This window comes from Ictalurus furcatus, chromosome 1 (genome assembly GCF_023375685.1).
Source record: "Ictalurus furcatus strain D&B chromosome 1, Billie_1.0, whole genome shotgun sequence".
NCBI lineage: Eukaryota > Metazoa > Chordata > Actinopteri > Siluriformes > Ictaluridae > Ictalurus > Ictalurus furcatus.
In genome coordinates, this window is record NC_071255.1 from 19,859,401 (window position 1) to 19,881,812 (window position 22,412).

The following is a 22,412-nucleotide window of genomic DNA, read 5'->3' on the forward strand; positions in this document are numbered from 1 at the left end:
AAGTGGAACTTTTATATGTTCTAGGTTCATTAAACATAAAGTGAAATATTTCAAGCCTTTTTTTGCTTAATCTTGATGATTACGGCTTACAGCTCATGGAAATAAAAAAAAATCCGGTATCTCAAAATATTAGAATAAAGAATTTATAATACAGAAATGTTGACCTGAGAAGAGCTCTAATGAGTGAATTAGGCTTGAAATATTTTAGTTTATGTGTAATGAATCTAGAATATATGAAAGTTCCACTTTTTGAATTAAATTACAGGGAAAAACTTTTCCACGATATTCAAATTTTTTAGATGCACCTGTATATTGAAGCAATATATTAAAAGTGTGTGAATAGTACCCTGCAATTGACAGCACTGCATGCTTATGCCCAATGTTACAGGGATTGTCTGTGGACACACCGCGATCCTATTCAGGATAAAGTGGTTACTGATAAATGAATGACTATATTCTAATTATATCGCTAACGTTATAAAAACTCAATGACCTTACGCTTCATCTGCAATAAACCTTGCTCTAGTGAAAACGAAAGTAAGTATTTATATGCACAAACAAGTCAGCAACCAATTCCAATTCAACAGTGCTGTTTAAACCAATCATGTTCTACAGGACAGAAAGAAGTCCTATAGAAATATTTCATTTTACTCACCTTCTAATATTAAACCCAAAACATAATATTTAAAATGCAGCTGTCCATAATACACATGTTTACAGTTTCAGTCTGATCCCTTGTTCTATTTGAATGTTTTGTGTTTTGTTTAGAATTTGTAGGTAGTTATTTTTGTAGAATTGCTACCATGAGGTACCAGTTTTTTGGACCCCCTTTAAGCTGGTTTTGACAGTGATGTTAGGAAATAGTCTGAGCATTTGTAAAACTCCATTCCAGCTCACATGGGTTAAACAAAACTTTACCAACACCACGTTATGCACTGGGTCAGACTTTTATCATAACATTATTCAAGAATCTAAACAATTACACAAGTGTGTGTGTGTGTGTGTGTATAGTACTATGCAAAAGTTTTAGGCACCCTATTTTTTTTTTTAATAGACTTTTTAAAAAAAAATATTTAATTGAAATATATTTTTTTAAATAAACTTTTTAATAGATTTTTTTATGTTATGACTTCTACATTATCGAGTCAGTACAAAAAACATTTTAGATTCCCAAACATTAGTTTTCCAGCACAAAATTAAATGTTACAGAAAAATGTTTGTATGTCATTAAAGAAAGCAGTATATTATGTAAGAGAACACTTTTCAGACAACAAAACATAATGAAGGCTGCTCTATTTTGCTGCAAAAATAAAAAGCAAGTGCAACACTCAACGTCTCCTGAAGAACTGTGGCTGGTTCTGCAAGATGCTCAATAAAACTTACAGCTCATTTCCTTATAAAACTGCACAAATTGTACCGGAGACTACTATTTTCATTTTTTTGTCCCACCAAATATTTACTTTGTTTCATTTACTACTGTTTACTGCTCTTTGTGGTATTTTTGTTTAATGTAGAAACTTTTAATTTCATTATTTTGAAGGCACCTTTGCTCTACAGCATTTCTTTGCATGTGCATAAATCTTTTGCACAGTACTGTGTGTGTGTGTGTGTGTGTGTGTGTGTGTGTGTTTAAATATTTTTATCTTTTATGTGTTTTTTACATTGATGTGTGTAGAGTTTCACATGTTCTCCCCATGTTTACAAGGGTTTACTTCGGGTTCTCCAGTTTCCTTCCAAAAAAGGTGAAGGTAGGTGTGAATGAGTGTGTGAGCTTGCAAGATTGTAAGAATTTTGAGCTCTTACAATGGAGTCACTGGATACAAAAACCCTGTGAACCCCCCTAGTCTACAGACAGAGCCTGAGAATGAGTTATCTCTCCAGGAAGAAGAAGAAACTGAGCATAACCTTTTAAATAGTGCCAGTATTAGTAATACCTACCACTCTAGCCTTAGTCTTGTTATCAGCCTCACGCTTGATAGCCTTTGCTTCCCTATTGTACCTATGACCCACAGTTGCTCTGCTCTTTCCGCTTCACACTTCAAGGTTTCTATTGTGACAGCCCCAACCCCCTGCAGTCCCATAATCTTGATGACATCCTAGTTCTTCCAGATTGCTTTAATTATCCAGTTGCACTAGTCTCTGTTATTAAACCCTCTTGTCACTAAGGATTCGCCCGAAGTGACAAACTGAAGAACCCTTGAATCATACTGACCTATGGACTACATCCTGCTTGTTTGTATGGGTAAGACTACATGCTCCATTGAAGTGTGTAATTTGTGCTGTTACTGTTGAATCTGTTGAATACTTTATTTCCTACTTTTTTCCACACTGTGCTTCTGCCCAACATCTTTACTAGGATCTTTCATTGTTAGTGATTATTGATGTCTCTACCCTTAACACTGATTCAGCAGCTTCACCCGACCTCGTCTGCTACCACATGATACAGTGACGTTAAATGTTAATCTTAGTATATCTTATCTAACTATTAATTATCTTATCTAAGCACCTTGTCCTTGGTTTGGTAAACATTATCTATCGCACTTGCTTATATAAACGTTTATAAGTGAAGCAACCGCCTGACGATTTTCACAACTTAAAGATTTGTCATGAAGATGCAGGTAAACCTCAAATACTTGAGTTGGGCACTCATATTTAAATATTCTATTGATGTTTAGCTTGTACAATACTTTTGTTTTTATTAGATTTATGTCAGATTCCTGTCATCATGAAAGATAACGATTTAGAGATTGCTATTGTTGGCATAGGATGCAATTTCCCTGGAGGTAAGCATATTAAACTGAAAACATTCACTTCAATTTTTTTATATATATAATTTGCGTTTTGTGTACACAAATGAAATCTGCCTGTTCTAGGTGAAGGGCTCGATAATTTCTGGAATGTGTTGCTTGAGGGAAAGAACTGTGCAGTGCAGATACCGTTTGAGCGGTTTGACCAGAAGGAGTGGTGTGATCCAGATGACAATAAGGCAGGAAAGTCACGGACAGCAAAAGCTGCATTTGCTGATGGGTAAGCCTTGAAGTCTGGCAAAAAGATGTAAATTTTTTATGTTGAATTTTTTAAGAGGAAGTAAGAGGCAGAGGAACATGACACTGATCATTTACAATGTGATTTCTTTATGGACTGCTTCATTTCTTATCACACTAAAATGCTGTAAAGTAAACAAGCATCTACACCTACAGTGACTTTCCATACTGACCATCTTTCATTTAAACTATGAATTAATAGCTGTTTTCTTTTTCAAGAAGGCAAATAATTAACTAATTAGCTGTCCTTAATGTCTTATTCTATAACATCATAGACATGCTTATAGAATGTAGAAATATACATTTATAGCCACTTAATATCAGACTACATTTGATTTACAGATTCAATGAGTTTGATCAGAAATTATTTGGCATCACCGATGCTGAGATGGAGCAAATGGATCCACAGCACAAGATGCTGCTGCAGTGTACTTACAGGGCACTGGAGAATGCTGGGATGCCCATGGAGAAGGCCAGTGGGAGCAGAACAGGAGTTTTTCTGGGTAATGACCAAAACATAATTTCATTATTAACAGTGATGTATTTTCTGTATTACAGTAATAGTTAAGTATAACATTAACTTTTATTAAGGAGAAGAAAATTTGGGGGAAAAACCTACTCCTAAATGTTGTTTCAGGCCTCATGAACAGAGACTATGAACTCACCATGGCTAATGTCAATCCTGTCATCATTAACCACTGCACTGGTACTGGTATAGCCATGAGTATAGCTGCCAATAGAATCTCCTATACCTTCAACTTTACTGGACCTTCTTTATCCATTGACTGCGCCTGCTCCTCATCTCTTGTTGCCCTTCATTTAGCCTGTCAAGCCATGAGACAAGGTAAAATAACAGAAAAATGAATATACATTCAACTTTAGAATTATTGACACTATTCATAAACTTGCGTAACGTAAGTTTTAATGGATAGGGTAACTGTAAAATGCTACTTTAGTAGGCTTTTAACATAAAAAAATGTCTAGTTTTTTTTGTTGTTGTAACAATTAAAATCTGATTACACCTCCCATGAGATAACAGCAGTAAACATCTTCCAATAATAATTTTTCAAACTGCTTTATAGTCTTTGGTTTGTGCATTTGGCCCATCCTTTTTAAGTCAGGGTACAGGTTAGAAATAGAGTTTAAATTGAAAGAATGATCGCTCATAGCAATACAATGATGTTGTGTCCTTAAACCATCCATGTGATGATCTGAACATAGGTTTGCGGTCAGAAACTTGTTGAAAGACCAAGTATTAACCTCTTGGTAGAAGCAACCAAGGTTTGGGCTAATATATCCAGGCACATGCATGATGCCAATAATCTTCACAAGAGGCTCTTGAACACTAGCTGCAAAACAGCCCAAAGCACTAATAGCACCCCAGTGGTGCATATCAGTTGCTTAGTCCCCATTTTAGTTTTTTTTTTGGGTTGAAAGCTCCTTGGTTTTCCCTGTAGTGATTCATGACAAATAGATACTAGTGCTACCTTGTTCGTATTTATGCCACAGCAAAATAAGGCATGGTCAAAGGTATAATTTCTGAAGACTGAGAGAAAAATATTTTTAAAGATTAAAAAAAAAATCATTTTTGAGATTGTAATTACAGGATGTGATCTAGCATGTTTTTGTCAATAATTGTGGAGGTGTGTGTGCATTCTACTAGAATATTTAGAGTTAGAATGAGCTATTTGGCTATTATTCTTTATTAATGTTTGTTTGGCTGTGCTTTATTTAACAGGAGACTGCGAAATGGCTGTATTTGGTGGTGTTAACTGCATTTTTCAGCCAAGAGTATTTGTGGCTCTAAGCAAGGCAAAGATGATCTCACCTGGTGGAACCAGTAAACCATTCTCCAACAGAGCAGATGGCTATGGCAGAGGAGAAGGATGTGGTGTTATCCTTCTGAAGCCTCTTGAAAAAGTATTTCACTGCATAAAAAAGATACCATATTACATACGTATTCACCCATAATGATTTTTCATTGTAAATAACAATAACATTTTTGTACATAATCTGACAGGCTCTACAAGACCATGATCATATTTGGGGCATTGTATGCAAAACAGCAGTAAATCAAGATGGCCACACTGTCTCTCCAATCACGAAGCCATCTATGGACCAGCAGGAAGAGCTGCTCAACAGAATCTATTCCACAGGGACCTACCTGTCTGATATCCAGTATGTAGAGGCTCATGGGACCGGGACTCCAGTGGGAGATTCAGTAGAAGCAGACAGCATCTCTAAAGTCATTGCCAAGGCACGACCCCCAGAGGTAGGGCCACTCCTTATTGGCTCAGTTAAGAGCAACATTGGACACACAGAATCTGCAGCAGGAGTGGCAGGACTGATTAAAGTACTTCTGATGATGAAGCATGAGACCATTGTACCTTCAGTGTTCTACTCAGAGGAAAGTTCTAGCATAGATGTTCAAGCTCTCAATCTAAAAATTCCCACCAAAGCTGAGAAATGGGTCACCAGCAGAGGTTCCGTTAGAGTTGCTGGAATAAATAACTTTGGATTTGGAGGCACAAATGCACATGCAGTTGTAAAGCAATATCTTCAGACAAAATCAACAAAAGAAGCTATCAAGAAACAACACAATTTTTTTGTACTTTCTGCAGCATCAGAGAAATCATTGGCAAGGATGATGGAAGACACAGTAGAAAATATCAATGCAAAGAACATAACACATCTACAAAGCCTGGCATATACTTCTGGCTGTAGGAGGAGTCACTGGAAACATAAATTCAGGAAAGCATTTCACATGTTATCTTTGACTGATTTGAAAGAGAAACTTATGCATGCGCAAGACAAAAAGTGTGTCCCAGCAAAGCAACATCCAAGACTAGTGTTTGTGTTTTGTGGAAATGGTGTTACTTACAGAGGTATGTGCAAACAGCTCCTAAAAGAGGAATCTATTTTCAGGGAGAAAGTGAGAGAGATTGAGGATCTTTTCCAAAGATATGGGAAAATTGGTCTAATAGCGACACTGGAGAGTGAGTCTGAATCTGAGCTTGGTTTCTCAGCACCAGAAATTATTCAGCCTCTCCTCTTTGCCATACAGGTTGCCATTGCTAATCTACTAATGCACTGGGGGATTAGACCAGATGCTGTTCTTGGACATTCTGTTGGAGAGGTTGCCGCAGCTCATTGCTCTGGTCTGTTGTCACTTGAGGATGCAGTAAAGGTGATCTACTATCGCAGTAGTTTGCAGAGTACAGTAACCGGAGGGAAAATGCTTGTTGTAAGCAACATGCCTGTATCAAATGTGTTGAAAATCCTCCCGTCTTACACTGGGAGGATTTGCTTGGCAGCACAAAACAGCCCTCAGTCATGCACACTTTCAGGAGATGAAGATGCTATTGATCATTTACACAAGAGCTTGAGCAATTCAGATGATGGCAAAAATTTGTTCCTGCATGTTTTGGATGTGCCTGCTGCCTATCATAGTCACATGATGGACCCTATTATGGAAAAAGTAGAGAACAGTATAAGCCAATTACATGCACAGAATATAGAGACAGAATTATTCTCAACAGTGTCAGGAGACAAGGTGTGCCCAACAGATTTTGTTAATGGTAAATACTGGGCAAGAAACGTCCGAGAGCCAGTTGCTTTTGAACAAGCACTAAAATCAGTTAAACAGACCAAGAATGCAATATTTGTTGAGATTGGCCCAAGAAGGGCTTTGCAGAGAAACATCATCGAGACTCTAGGGAACGACACAGTGGTGCTGTCCTCAGTGCAGCCAGATAAAGATGTTGAGACAGTGCTAACTGTTGTATCCAAACTGTTTGAAATGGGAGTCAATATAGATTGGGACCAATTCTACAAAGGCTGTGAGATGGAACCAGTTCCTTTTCCAAGGTATCAGTTTGACAGTGTGAGGAAAGATGTACTTACTCAAGCAACCCTCTCTGGTGACAGTAGTATCCATCCTGTAATTACACAGTTAAGTAAAAATGGCTTGGACTTTAGCTGTGACCTCTCATCTGGGGCACTGTTCTATCTGTATGAGCATAAACACCAAGGTGTTGCCATTGTCCCTGGGGCATTTTATGTTGAATTAGGGTTAGCAGCTGTCATGGCAAGTGTAAAACCAAAAATGCCCCTAAGCTCACTGCAGCTCAGTATAAAGTTTCACACCCCATGTGTTTTGTCTCAGAATACACCTGATGTGAAAGTACGATTGGACCCAACTGAAAGTACAACAGGGCATAGCTTTCAGTTCAAGGTGCACTCTTTGTCAGTAAACTACGCATCAGGGAAAGTTGAGTCAACAGAGGCAAGATTGCCTGAAGAGTCATACATTTCATTGAACTGTGTCTCTAAAAGATGTCACTCTGTTGTGAGTTCTGAGGAGTTCTACAAGAACCTATCTTTGGGTGGATTTCAGTATGGTCCCGTTTTTAGAAACAAGGGAAATGTTTATTATGGAGAGGAACTTGGAGAAACATACGCAAATGTTATTGTTTCTGATGAAATATTGCCCCAACTGCATGACTACTACATTCATCCTGTAGTCTTAGACTATTTCATGCAACTTGTTCCTGTCACAGGAACATATCATTTCTTAGGAAGGCCTGGATTTCCCTCACAAATAGGCAGCCTAACTGTGTTTGAACCATTGCAGAAGGAGATGGTTGTGTATTTGAAGGCAACACATATGGGAAATGAGGAACTTATCATTTGTGGTTGTTTTGCTGACAAAGATGGCAGGGTTTTGGTTGAACTCAAGAATGTGATCATTACCTACCTAGGGAATCGTTCTCGTGTTGTAGAGGAGTATTTTTATCACAACAGTTACAGCGTAGTTTCAGAGCATGACAACAACTCAATACCGAAATCATTGGTTTTTGCTGATCACCTAGGAATTTCCACAGGCATACAACAATACTTAGACTCAGCGTCAAAATACATTTCCTTAACACACACCGAAGTACTGATAGAACATGGATTTGAAGTTTTTCTGTCTGACCTGAACATCCAAAATGTCAATACAACCTTCCAGGAAGTGTTGTTCATGTGGTATGATGCAGATTTAAACTTGCACAAAACAGAGAATGTGTTAGAATGCATGGCAAGTTGTTGTGAGGTTTTCCGGAAAATTGTTGCAGGCCTTAAGTCAATGCATTTCCAAAACTCCATCAGGGTAGTAACCTACCGGTCATCAGGAGGAACAGTAGACAACATCAGTCCTGGTTTTGTACTGTCCGGAATGACAAGAGCATGTGCAGCTGAATTGTCAGACCTCTCCTTTCAGCTGATAGACATTGATTCTACGAAAGACATTAAAGCCTTGGCTGAGATCATCAGATCATACCCTTGCAGCAAATACCCAGAGCTAGTCATAAAAAATGGCCAGATTCTTAAACCTCAGATTATTCACACACCAATCTTAGACAGCTCACATCAAAGTGTCCACAAATCACAGTGTGAAAGCTTTATCTTGCAAACCTCTGATCCCTACAAAGTGACAAGCCTGTCATCAGTAGTTTCTGATGAATGTACTAAACCCATTCAAGCAAAAAATGTAAAAGTCCAGCTCTGTAAAATATGCTTGCACTCCTCAGACTATTTTCCAGTTAGTGTCTCTGACCTTAAATTTGGTCAGACACTGTACTGGAACAAACACACCTGTCAGAACCACCAACTTTTAGCACTTGACTTCAGTGGAATTGTCACAGCTGTGGGAAAAGATGTGAAAGAACTGAAAGTGGGAGACCATATAGTCTCCTGTTACCCTGTTGCTGCCTGTAGCAAAGTTGTTATTCCAGCAGATGCATGCTACAAAACAAAGAGACTTCCATTTTTGAAGGACACTCCCTGTGTATCTTATATTATACTTGCTTGGGAGATCTTACACTGTGTCCTACCCAAGGCCAGGCACCAGAAGCTGGGAATTTTCTCCACCGTCCCAGACTCAGTTCTGGTGAAAGTATTAACTGTCACGGCAGTCAAATCAGGCTGGAGTGTCACTATGGTCAAAAACGCTGATCAATTGTCTCATGATTTCAGTGAGATGGCAGGAATTGTGCTTCTGCCTCCATATGATGAAACGGTCATTACAAAAGCAAGTGAAATTACAAGTGTTAGAGATATTATTCTTGTTGCTGACAACCAGCCAAACACCTGTGTCAGTCAGCTTGCATTTAGAGGTCAAAATAATGAGGTTCATATGAAAATTCTTTTCACATCAAGCCTCATGCAAAAGCAATCAATTAGAGCACGGAAATCGCACGTGTTTCACTGGGTAAAAAACATGCATTTGGACAGAACATTTGCGGCTTTTGAAAAACACACCATTCAGAATTCAAAAAGTGAAAACACTGATTGCTTGCCCTCTAAATCATACTTCAGGTGTCAGACTATGCCAGTAGTGGTCTTGAGTCATAACACCAAGGATGAACCTTCAGATATCCCACTGATACCAAAAGCCAAAAAGCTGTTCCAGAAAGATTCTGTTTACATTGTGACAGGTGGGCTCTCAGGACTTGGATTTCAGACAGTGAAGTTCATTGCTCAGAGAGGTGGAGGGAATGTTGTTATCCTGTCTAGGAGTGGTGCAAATGGTCAGATAGAACAGGAGATAAATAATCTAAAAAACCAGTGTCAGTGTGTAATCATAAGATTACAATGTGATGTTTCAGTCTCACAGCAAGTTCACCAAGCAGTTGCTCAGATCAGTAAACTGTTCCCATCCAAACCAATCAAAGGAGTGTTCCACAGTGCAGTAATCCTTAACGATGGACTAATTGAAAGCCTAAACAAATCCCTCTATGAGAAAGTCATGAGGCCAAAAGTGAATGGTGTAATTAACCTTCACTATGCCACCAAACACTGTGATCTGGATTATTTTGTGTGCTACTCCTCCATCTCAGCCTTCCTTGGCAATGCTTCACAGACAAACTATGCTGCCGCCAACTCATTTATGGATGCCTTCTGCCAGTACCGCAGGAACATTGGACTTCCTGGGCAGGCAATTAACTGGGGGGCTTTAAATTTGGGTCTTCTGCTAAACCAACACCATTTCCAAAGATTTCTGGAGTCAAAAGGAATGATGATCCTGGACGTTACAGAAATTCATGATAGTCTTGAGCAGTGCCTTTCGATCAACAAACCTCAACAGGTCGTGTGCAAATTTCATTTCAAGAACATTAGATATAATGTCCTGTCTCAAAACAAATCCCTCACCATGCGGTTATCCGCACTGGTAGAGGAAGAGCTCAAAAAGGCTAAAATGATCAACTCAAAACTTGAACAGACTAACATGATCTCTTCACCTAATGAATATATCAAATCACTAATAAGTGAAAATATTCAAATTGAGCAAGATGAGCTGCATGATGACATTTGTCTGTCATCACTGGGCATTGATTCCATGTTAGCCATGACACTGCAGAACCTGATCTTCCAAGATAAAGGAGTGAATGTGCCTCTGGTAACACTCCTTGATCCAGAAAAGACACTGTCAGACTTGATTAAAATACTGGTGGAAATTGAAAATGGGGGAAATCAAGAGAGTAGAAATGACTTGCTCCCGATTGTGGAGATGACCGGATTCTAGTTCTTTTCACAGAAGATGGTTTATATGAGTAAATGTTGAAGTGCAATTCAAATGCTGTTATTGGTGTCATTTATGCACCGTTCTGGATTTATATTCATTGGGATAGTATTAAACTATTGTGCATATACTAACTAATGTTAGTGTTTGTGTTGATATTGCCGTTATGTTAGTAACTGTTCTCTGCACAATGCTATGGCTGTAATATTTAATGTATATTTTCAGGTTATGCTGTGGAGAAATTGTATATAGTTATATAGTTAATATAGGTCTCACACCTGTTATTCATTAACTAGGATCTAAAAGACAGATTGATTTGTAAATATATTTAACATTTATTTCCCGTAATCTTTTTATTTATATCCTTTGACCAAACTGTTTGGCTACAGTGTTTAGTTATATTCAGTTAAATTCAATGATTCATATTTTCAGTTATGCTGATTACACTTGTAACAGAATTAATTATTTATTGTTGTAACTTGTATTTATGTTTCTCAATAAATCATTTATACAAATCATTTATATGAATTATGGACTATTTTGGAATATCATTTATATTATATGAATTATGGAGTACAGTGAGAGGCCAGCAACTGCTGTGGCAATCACCCACCACTTCAAAACTATTCTGATTTTCTTTAACATAATTCTGGGTCCTTCACAAAACAAACCAACAAATAAAATACCTGAATATGCTTTTAAGGGTCTACTCTTTCTCCATGATCATTCTTATCAGATCATTTCCATTCAATATCTCAAACAGCTTTCTTACCTTAAATATAAAAAGTGCAATATAAAATAAAATTTGTCATTTTTAATTATTTATTTAATTTCTTTCTATTTGTTATTGTTTTAAAGGTCAACATAAAAGTGTCACATGACTGAGTTTAACTCTTTCCACATGAGCATTTTTGCTCAGGGTTGTGGGTGTTGTTTATTTTTTAATCTAAAATGAATCATTATTAAGACTGATAATTCAGTGACAAAATTACACCCTTTTTGAAAAGTTATTTTTTTTCTATATATGGTACAAAGCGCAAAGACAGACCGACTCTTTTAGAGAACATCTGTATCCATCCCCACAGAAACTCTTACTTGCTGTGTATATACAGACACAAAAAATATGTTATCAGATACCTTAAAATGGCTCTAAATTGAAATACAGAATGTTTGAATATACTAACTTCAGCAACATTTCTTCTTGTTTAAATACATCTCTAGTTGTATAAATACTGCACCTCACATACATGGCAGCTTCATATAAGGCCACTATCATTTGACTATTTTTTTGTGTACAAAGAAACAACACATTTTTATCATCATAGTTTTATTATTTCTCATACAGGTACCAAGTTCAAAGTTTATTTTGGCTGTGCAAAATACATAGCAAAACTTAATAGAATGTTTTCTTTACATACAACGTAAACAAATTAACAAATTACCAATATATTCAGCATGTGTCATTTTGATCTCCTGCCAACATTATCGACCTTATACATTTTTCAATAATTGATCAAATAATCAGCATAGATTTAAGATACAAAGGTGCATTTTTTTATGTTGTTTATTTATCATCATTGCTTTCTTTTAGAAGTGTAGCCAGTGAATTCAGAGTGATGTTAGGATCGAGTAAAGAAACAAGTGGAATATTCACACCAATATCCTGAAACATTTGATTCTGCAATGTCATGGCCAACATTGAATCAATGCCAAGTGCAGCAAGGCAGGTTTCAGGTTCAAACTCATCTGCATCAACATTGCAAATGTCACCTACCATGCTTCTAATGTAATCATCAAAAGATGACTGTAGATCCTTCCTGGACTCATTCACTGTTTTGACTCCAAACTCTTTCTCAATTAAGGCTGCTAGTCGGACTTTTAGAGAGGCATTCTGAGAGAGAACGTTGTTCCTCAAGGTTCTGAAGTTGAATTTGCACACAACTTGTTGAGGCTTGTTTTCCAATAAGCAGTGCTTTAAAGCTTCATGGATTTCTGGCACCTCCATTGTCATCAAACCTTTGGTTTCTAAGAATTTTTGAAAATCTGCTTTGTTGAACAGAAGACCTAATTTAAGAGGTCCCCAATTGATGGACTGTGCAGCAAGTCCGATGTTACGCCGGTAGTGGCACAAAGTGTCTAGAAAGGAGTTGGCTGCTGCATAATTAGCCTGGGATGCATTGCCAATAAAAGAGGAGATGGATGAATAACATACAAAATAATCAAGTTTGCTGTTTAAAGTAGCATAATGAAGGTTCAGTGCACCACTGACTTTTGGACGCAAGACTTTCTCAAAGAGAGACTTGTTAAGTGTTTCAAGTAGCCCATCATGCAGCACAGCAGCACTGTGAAAAACGCCTTTTATTGGACAAGAAGGGAAGTTTTGTCCAATGACAGTGATTGCTTCCAATACCTCATCTGACACAGACACATCACACTGGAGAGTGATTATCCTTGCCCCATATCTCTTTTTAAGATTGTTGATATGCAGCTGTGTCTCCTCAGATGGAGCACTCCTTGAGAGTGTAGCAATGCACTTCCCACCCCAGTGTGAAATGAACTTGACTGTTTCACGTCCCAATCCAGATAAACCACCTGAAACTATGTACACTGCAGTCTTTGAGAAGAGCTGCATTGGTCTGGGTTGTAGATATATCTGTGACCTACCAGCCATAGACCCACTGTTATCCAGAACAATCAAGGATACAGTTTTAGCAGTGAAGTATGATCCAACATTCTCTGTTTCAGATTTGGTAGGATGGAAAGCCTTGCTTTGTAAAGACAAAAATTTGCTATCCAAGTGCATCATTTTTAGCCATCTGTATACATCAGAACTCTGTGTTTTGAGATAGGATTTCTGAAAAATGTTGCACACTTTAACAAAGTGGAAGCACATGTTCTCACTATTATTTGAAAGAATGTTTGTTGGAGGTGTATTACTGTCACAGACAAAAAAAATGTGCTTTGCATTGGCCTCACTGCTTAACTGTTCCAAGCATGCCTGATCATAAGGAGGTAGGAGGACAAAAACAGGGCACTGGTCTAAACGTTGGCCAAGTGCATTCAGTTCCATTTCTGTAGCAACATTCCATCCCGACTTGTTTGCTGTGACAGTTAACATCTTCATCAGAGCGGAGTCTGGAGTTGTGGAGAAAATACCCAGTGTTTTGTTCTGTTTGACCTTAGGTAATGCACTGTGCAAAATCTCCCAAGCAAGAATAATGTAGGAGACACAAGGAGTGTCCTTCAAAAACTGAAGTCTCTTTGTTTTATAGCAAGCATCCTCTGGAAGGGTAACCTTGGAAGCTGCTACAGTGGGGTAACAGGAGACTATATGGTCTCCCACTTTCAGTTTTTTTACATATTTTCCCACAGCTGTGACAGTCCCACTAAAGTCAAGGGCTAAAAGTTTGTGGTTCTGAGACGTATGTTTGTTCCAATATAGTGTCTGACCAAATTTCAGGTCAGACAGACTGACTGGAAAATAGTCTGAGGAGTGCATGCAAATTTTACAGAGCTGGACCTCCACATTTTTTCCATCAGTAAAATCAAGTACATCATTAGTTGGTATGGCTGACAAGCAAGACATTTCATATGGGTTGGCTGTCTGGAGGGTGAAGCGCTCAGACCATGAAGAGTTTATACCTTCGTCTATTTTATTAAGGGCTGTTCGTGTTATCACTGTTGATTGGACCTGCCCTTGTCTTATCATCACCTCTGGGTACTCATGGCTTTTATAGGAGCAAATTATATAACCCAGTGCTTTTATGTCTTCACTTGACACTGTGGCAAGATCTATTAACTGAAAAGAAATTTCCGACAACTCAGCAGCACAGGCCCTTGTCATGCCTGATAGCACAAATCCTGGACTAATGTGATCAACGGTGCTGTCAGAGGATCTGTAAGTTATGACATGAAGGGTGCGCAAGTGCTTGCACTTCCTCAAAGTCAAAACAATGTGACGGTAAAGCTCACAAATGTCAGCCAACTGCTCCAGAACTATCTGGGTTTTAAGAAAACTGAGGTTTTGACAGCTCCATATAAAGAGAACTTTCTCCATATCAGCTGTATGATGATCCAAGTGCAATAGAAAATCTGGAACTTGCAAAGAAGACAAACCTACATCAGCTGGAGAGAAAAATACAGATGATGGGTGTAAATATGTCTTCAGAGCATTCGCAATACCTAAAGTATCCTCAAAGACAACAGCTTTTGGTTTGCTGTTTATGCTGGTAATAGCAGGGACAGCAAATCTTTCGTTATGAAAGAAGTAAAAGTCAGTAACTTTTGCACTGTCTCCTACAAGTGTGATTCTGACATCCTTCAGTTCAATCAGTGTGTGTCCTTTTCTGTCTGTGAAGCAACCACATACCTCAAAGTATTCTGGCATCTCCTGAGTAAGCCTCATATATATGACCATTTCCTCACAGAGAGGTGCAGTTATCACCAGGCTGCCAATTTCAGAGGGAAATCCATGTTTAATAGTGCTGTTACTCAAGGCTAAAACAGAGGTCATTTGCAGAAAATAATCTAATACAACAGGGTGCAAGCAGTACTTGTATAACTGGGTTAGCAATTGATCTGGTATCCTGACATTGGCTACTGCTTCTTTGAAATCCTCTCCATACTGGATGTCACCCAGCTGTTGAAAGATTGGCCCATACTCAAACCCTGCCTGGTTAAGTGTAACATATACCTGATCCCCTGGTATGACTGATGGACATCTATTTGAAATAATGTCTAAGAGAATGTCTTGATGGTTAGTCACAGCTGATCCTTTTCTATAAGCAATGGTGCCTGATGCATGTGTTGTAGCAGAGGACTCTATCTGAAACAAAGTCTTGTCCTCATGTGGCTCAAGCTGCACTTTCAGACAGTGTGACCTCTTACTAAGAACAAGCAAATTCTGAAAGTTTATAGTAAGTTGAAGTGAAGCAAGGGGCATCTTTGGGATCATAGATTCCATGACAGAAGCCAAAGCCAGTTCAGTGTACAGGGCACCTGGAGCAATGACTATACCATTGCTCTTGTGCTCCCAAAGGTAGGGGGTGGCTTCTACTGACAGATTGCATTTGAACATTCTTTTATTATGTTTATGGGGAATTATCAGGGGATGGGGGCAGAGAGACATCACCTCATTACCTTGTCTTACTTCCTCAAAGTGTACATCATTTTTAGGGCAATCAAACTGATAGACTGGGTATGAAGCTGGTGGTGACTGAAACCCATTATAGAACTGGTCCCAGTCTACATTGACTCCAAGCTCAAAGAGTTTGGATACAACAGTAAGTAGTGCATCTTGATCTTTGTCAGGTTGGATTGAGGAGAGCACCACTGTGTCATTTCCTAATGTCTCCACAATGTTCCTCTGCAGAGCCCTTCTTGGGCCAATCTCAACAAAGATTATGTTCTTCTTATTACTGGCCACTGCTCTCACTGCTTGTTCAAATGCAACTGGATTTCTGATATTTCTTGCCCAGTAATCACCAGTTACAAAATCTCCTAGACTACATGTCCTTCCTGTTACTGTAGAAAATAACTCGCATTCCATTTCATGTTGATTTAAAGACCCAATGCTGTCTCTAATTTGAGTCAGTACTGGATCCATCATATGACTGTGGTAGGCAGCAGGAACATCCAAGACATGAAGGAACATATTCTTTGCTTTAAACGAGTTCTTTAGCATTTGGTGCACACTTTCAATAGCATCTTTCTCACCGGATAGTACACATGACAGAGGACTGTTCAAAGCAGCTAGACATACTTTCCCTGTGTATGCTGGAAGAATTTTCAAAATGTCTGACACAGTTATATTACCAACTACAAGCATCTTCCCTCCAGTGACTTTGCTTTGCAGAACACTCCGATAATAGATTACTTTCACTGCTTCCTCTAGAGACAAAAGCCCAGAGCAATGGGCTGCAGCAACCTCTCCAACAGAGTGCCCAAGTACAGCAGTGGGTCTGATGCCCCAGTGTTTTAGCAAATGAACTGTGGCAACCTGAGTGGCAAAAAGGAGGGGCTGGACAATGTCTGGCTTTGAGAAATCATCGTTGTCATAGCTGCTTGCTATCTTCTGTAAAATGCTCGTACCTCTGTAATTTTGAAAGTAGTTTTCAACCTCTTTGATCTTTTCTCTGAAAACAGGCTCCTCTTTCAGAAGCTGCTTGCACATTCCTCTGTATGTAACTCCATTCCCACAGAAGATGAAGACTACCTTGGGATCTGATTTAATAGCGTCAAGCGGTGTGTTTAGGCTCATCATTAGCTGTTCCTCTAAATCCGAAAGAGATGTTGTAACATACACTTTCCTATATTTGTGTTTCATGTGACTCCTTCGGCATGCTGATGTATACAAAAGAGTTGTTAGGTCAACTTTGTTTTCTGTGCTGATTCTTTGATAAGTGTCAGCAATACACATCTCAAGGGATTTACTTGTGGCAGCAGACAATGGAAACAATTTCCTTGAACCAAACCTTTCCAAGTTAGAGGATGTAGCATCTTTATATTCTCTGATTATAGCATGTGCATTAGTTCCCCCAAAACCAAAACTATTAATTCCAGCCACCCTCTCCATGGAACCAGTGTAATGCCATGTTTCAGCTTTGGTGGGAATTTTTAGATTGAGAGCTTGAACATCTATGCTAGAACTTTCCTCTGAGTAGAACACTGAAGGTACAATAGTTTCATGCTTCATCATCAGAAGTACTTTAATCAGTCCTGCCACTCCTGCTGCAGATTCTGTGTGTCCAATGTTGCCCTTAACTGAGCCAATAAGGAGTGGCCCTACCTCTGGGGGTCGTGCCTTGGCAATGACTTTAGAGATGCTGTCTGCTTCTACTGAATCTCCCACTGGAGTCCCGGTCCCATGAGCCTCTACATACTGGATATCAGACAGGTAGGTCCCTGTGGAATAGATTCTGTTGAGCAGCTCCTCCTGCTGGACCATAGATGGCTTCGTGATTGGAGTGACAGTGTGGCCATCTTGATTTACTGCAGTTTTGCATACAATGCCCCAAATATGATCAAAGTCCTGAAGAGCCTTAAAAAAATAATACAAATTTCTAAACATAAAAATTGGATATATAATTTGAATGTATTATACTGTATCTATCATGACATCATTAAAAATAACATACATACTTTTTTCAAAGTCTTTAGAAGAACTATTCCACAGCCTTCCCCTCTACCATATCCATTTGCTCTTTTTGAAAAAGGTTTACTGGTCCCTTCAGGGGAAATCATTTTAGCTTTGCTGAGTGCCACGAAGACCCGTGGCTCAAGAATACAACTAACACCTCCACAAAGTGCCATCTCACAGTCACCTAATGGGAAGAAAAAACATGTCCTAAACCAAGAGGATAAAAAAAAAAAACATTTTACAATGTGTATAAAGCATATTTTATGACCACTGGTTACCTCCACAACTTGTAACTTGATAAAAAAAAAAAAAAGGTCTAAAATTATTTAGATCTTACCATCATATCTAATTCATTCATATCATCCAGCATTTAATTCATACAATAAATTTCAGTAAAGTACAAAAGATCTCCAAGACAATCAGACCCACCAACTAATTTCTATTTTCCTATTACTAATTTCTAAAAGATTTCATAGTCTTCAAGCACATCCCATAACCTCACAAGTAAATATCTCCAAATGAGTTGTCATAAAAGAAGGCAATAATCAGACACGCTAATAATACTACTACAGTGGTTGTGGAAAAATCAACACATGTTATCAGGGGCTATCAAGCTATTTGTTTTATTGCAGAAACCAGATAACATGGTGTGTGTATTACACACCCACAGACACACGCGCACACACACTATAGTAAAATTTCTTGGAAACGATACATACAGTGGAGGAAATAAGTATTGAACGCGTCAACATTTTTTTCAGTAAATATATTTCCATGTGGCTATTTACATAAATTTTCACCAGACTTTGGTATTAACTCAAGAAATCCACACAAAGAAATCCAAACATTAAAGTCCATAAATTAAGGTGTGTAATAAAGAGAAATGACACAGGAAAAAAGTATTGAACACACTAACTGAAATTTATTTAATACTTAGTGGAGAAGCCTTTGTTTGTAATGTCAGCTTCAAGATGCTTCCTGTATGAAGAAATTAATCGGCTGCAGTATTCAGGTGTGATTTCGGCCCATTCTTCTAAACATATTGTCTTTAAATCTTGTTCAATTGGATTCAAGTCAGGTGACTGACTGGGCCATTCTAACACCTTGATTTTTTTTCTCTGAAACCAAGTGAGAGTTTCCTTTGCTTTATGCTTTGGATTGTTGTCCTGCTGGAAGGTCCACCCATGTCTCACCTTCATCATCTTGGTGGATGGCAGCAGATTCTTCTCAAGAATCTCCCAGAAAGGGCTGCATTCATCGTTCCTTCAATTATATGAAGTCTGCCAGTAGCATGTGATGAAAAACAGCCCCACACCATGATGCTTCCACCTCCAAACTTCACTGTTGAAATAGTGTTTTTAGGGTGATGTGCAGTGCCATTTCTTCTCCAAACATGGTGTGAAGTATGACAGCAAATAAGTAAAATTTTGCTCTCGTCTGACCAGACTACACTCTCCTAGTATTTCATACGCTTGTCCAAATGAGTTGTAGCCAACTTTAAATGAGCTTCAACATGCGTTTTGTTTAGTAATGGAGTTCTGTGGGGTGAGCGTGCATAGAGGTCATGCTGGTGGAGTGCATTGCCTATAGTTTTTTCTGTGATGATGGCACCTGCTGCCTCCAAGTGTTTCTGGAGCTCTTTCCGAGTGGCCCTGGGCTGTTGGGCTACTCTTCTGACTATTCTTCTGACTGCCTGGTGAGAAATCTTGCAAGCAGCTCATGTGTGTGGCCGGTTGATGGCGTGATGTTGCTTACACTTGTGGATAATGACCTCAATGGTGCTTACTGGAGGATTCAGAAGTTTTGAAATACGTCTGTATCCGATTCCATCAATATGCTTTGCAACAATAAGGTTGCAAAGGTCTTGGGAAAGCTCTTTGCTTTTACCCATCATGAGCTGTTTCTTGTGTGACACCTTGGTAACGAAAAGCCTTTTTACAGACCATCAATTCACTAACCTAGCTGATATTAATTTGCACAGATAGGAGGTATAATTATTTTCTAATCACTTACAGATTTCAGCTGGTTCCTTGCCTTACCTTGCCTTGGAGAACTGATTTTTCCTGTGTCATTTCACTTTATTACACATAACTTTATTTATGGACTTTAATGTTGTGAATTCTTTATATTTATGGATTTCTTGAGTTAATATTGATGTCTGGTGAAAATTTCATGTGAATATCCTCATTGGAAATATATTTACTGAAATAAAATGTAAACACGTTCAATTCATTAGCTCCAATTACTACAGTCACATTTTCTCCAAGGGGGCTGTAATCCTTGTGGTACTTTAAGTTAAGAAAGGCCTTACCTTGTCTGATTGCTTGGCAAGCAGCGTGGACTGCAACTAAGGAGGAGGAGCAGGCACTGTCAATGGCAAAAGAAGGCCCAGTGAGGTTGAATGTGTAGGAAATCCGGTTGGCTGCTATACTCATAGCTGTCCCTGTGCCATTGTAGTGGGTTATTGTACTCGGGCTGTTGTTCAGTAGTGTTTCATAGTCTCTGTTCATGAGCCCTAAAAAACAGCATGAGCAGAAATATATGTATACACAGCTGCTGCACCTGATACATTAGTGTCAGTGACACTGCTGTACTAAGAATTGTTTACCAACCAAATGCCTGTTCTGTGGTGATCTCATGAAGCTTTCTTTCCACTAATAGACTAAATACTAAAATATACCAAAATTCTGTTGTTGTTATTACCTATGTAAACACCTGTTCTGGAGCCACTGACTTTTTCCATGGGAATACCAGAATCCTCCAGCGCTCTATAGGAACACTGCAGAAGTAGCTTCTGCTGGGGGTCCATAAAATTAGCCTCAGCTTCAGAGATGCCAAAAAACCTGTGATCAAACTCGTTGAACCTGGTAGAAAAGAAGCAGAATACCTCATAATTAATCTTTTACTTTTTGTATCTCAGAGAATCAAATTGTTGTAACCCAAAAAATAATGGTTTATTTCTACAGTTGACTTTTTATTTACCATATTTTTCTACTGATCATTATTCCAAAGAAAGCAGAGTAGATAGCAAATACAAATACAGTAAAATACTTCACAATACAACAGAAATATTTATACATACGTAATTGAAAAAAAAAGGACTTTTATTAGAGTTTTTGTGGCTCTGACCTAAAGCAGAATTTAAAATTACACCCCAATCTATAAATAATCCTCCCATTTTATAGGACCAGAAGTACTACATGATTCTAAACCAGAGCACTGAAACTGAAAATCCAACTGAATCCAAACCAAAGAGCACAGAGCTTCAACTTGCAGCAGAGCAGTGGCTTAAAGCCTACTGTTAAAAGCATTATGGAGTTTTCGGAGTCAAAAAGTGGAATGTTTTTAACTAGCCAGGCCAATCACATGAACTGAACTCAGCGAGCATTACCATTACCAAGGAGAAAATTGAAGGCTTAAACCCCCACGAAAAGCAGGGAACTAATTAACACTGAATTACAGTCTTCAGGTTAAAGCTTTCTCTCAGGGCAGATACATTTGGTGTTGTTCACTGATCATAGACTTCTGCTAGTTATTGACAGCCAACAAATAAACATGGTGATTTAAATTATTGGGCCTTTGTCTAATTAGCCAAGAGCCATAAATACTAAATAAACACTCAATGTTATATAGACACTCTGCATGTCAACCTCATAGTCATTGTTTGAGTTCAGCTTCAGTTGAAATATCAAAAGCCTTTTCACTGCCCAATTACAAGATTGTACATAACAGTAAAAAAACAAACAAAAAAAACAAAAAAACAAACAAACAAACAAAAAAAACAAAAACAAAGATTTAACAACAGAATAATTATCTTTACAGATCGCACTTTTAAAATGAACAAAACTATCTTAAAAGCAAATAAGTTTAACAAGCAGTAGAGCAAGAAATAGAACAAGGAAAAGTAGTAAGATTAAGAAGATGAAGAAGAGGAAGAAAAAGAAAAACCATAAAAATGACTTACCCATCTATGAAAGCAGCTTTAGTAGTTTGTATTTTCCCAAGAATGGTGTCATCAGGATTGTACCACTGTGTTACATCAAATCTCTGCTCTGGAATATCCGCAGTACAATTTTTCCCATCAATGAGAACTTTCCAGAAATTGTCAAGTCCCTCACCTGTAAGGATGCCATATATAAGTACTTATGTACAATACTCAGGGGAGAATCTGTGTGGAACACATTGGCACTTACCTCCTGGGAAGCTACACCCAATGCCAACTACAGCAATATCTTCATCCATGCTGTTTGCATATCAACAATTCTTTAGCAGATAAAAGTTTTGGCACCACCGTATATACAGCTCTGTAATCACTGTTCCTGATACAGATCAGAATGTATGTGCCTATATCCATGCCTGCACTACATCCCAGGGCCTTTATAAAGCTTCCTCATCAGTGAGAATTGTTTAAAGTCTCTTTCAAGAGAGGGATATTGGGTTACATGCGGGTTCTTCATGCAACCCACAATTATGGTGATTTGAAACAAAAGCCATTAATTGCATGGCTGGGCAAATATAAAAAAGGCATTTAGGGGCACTTCTTATAAGGGGACATAATGGAGGCATTCCCTCCAACCTCCAATAATACAGTGGCATTATAGAATTGTGATCAGTTAGAAGAGCTTTTATGTTATCATGCATCATTGATGAGAGTCACCAAGCAGAA

General features: G+C 38.3%; 2 protein-coding genes across 2 annotated transcripts; one reads left to right on the plus strand and one right to left on the minus strand.

The window, feature by feature from the left end:
- Window positions 1-2,725: 2,725 nt before the first annotated feature.
- fasn2 (fatty acid synthase 2) lies at window positions 2,726-11,061 on the plus strand. The gene is made up of 6 exons (XM_053614213.1): window positions 2,726-2,783; window positions 2,874-3,027; window positions 3,387-3,547; window positions 3,682-3,888; window positions 4,783-4,964; window positions 5,065-11,061. Exons 1-6 carry the CDS (start codon window positions 2,726-2,728, stop codon window positions 10,609-10,611), a joined length of 6,309 nt encoding a protein of 2,102 aa, XP_053470188.1. The 3' UTR covers window positions 10,612-11,061.
- A 635-nt stretch (window positions 11,062-11,696) lies between these two features.
- On the minus strand, window positions 11,697-21,988 carry pks1 (polyketide synthase 1). Its single transcript, XM_053615386.1, has 6 exons — window positions 21,940-21,988; window positions 21,711-21,888; window positions 20,450-20,610; window positions 20,058-20,261; window positions 17,749-17,930; window positions 11,697-17,647 (listed from the first exon to the last, which is right to left on the minus strand). Exons 1-6 carry the CDS (start codon window positions 21,986-21,988, stop codon window positions 12,173-12,175), a joined length of 6,249 nt encoding a protein of 2,082 aa, XP_053471361.1. The 3' UTR covers window positions 11,697-12,172.
- Between the last annotated feature and the right edge of the window lie 424 nt (window positions 21,989-22,412).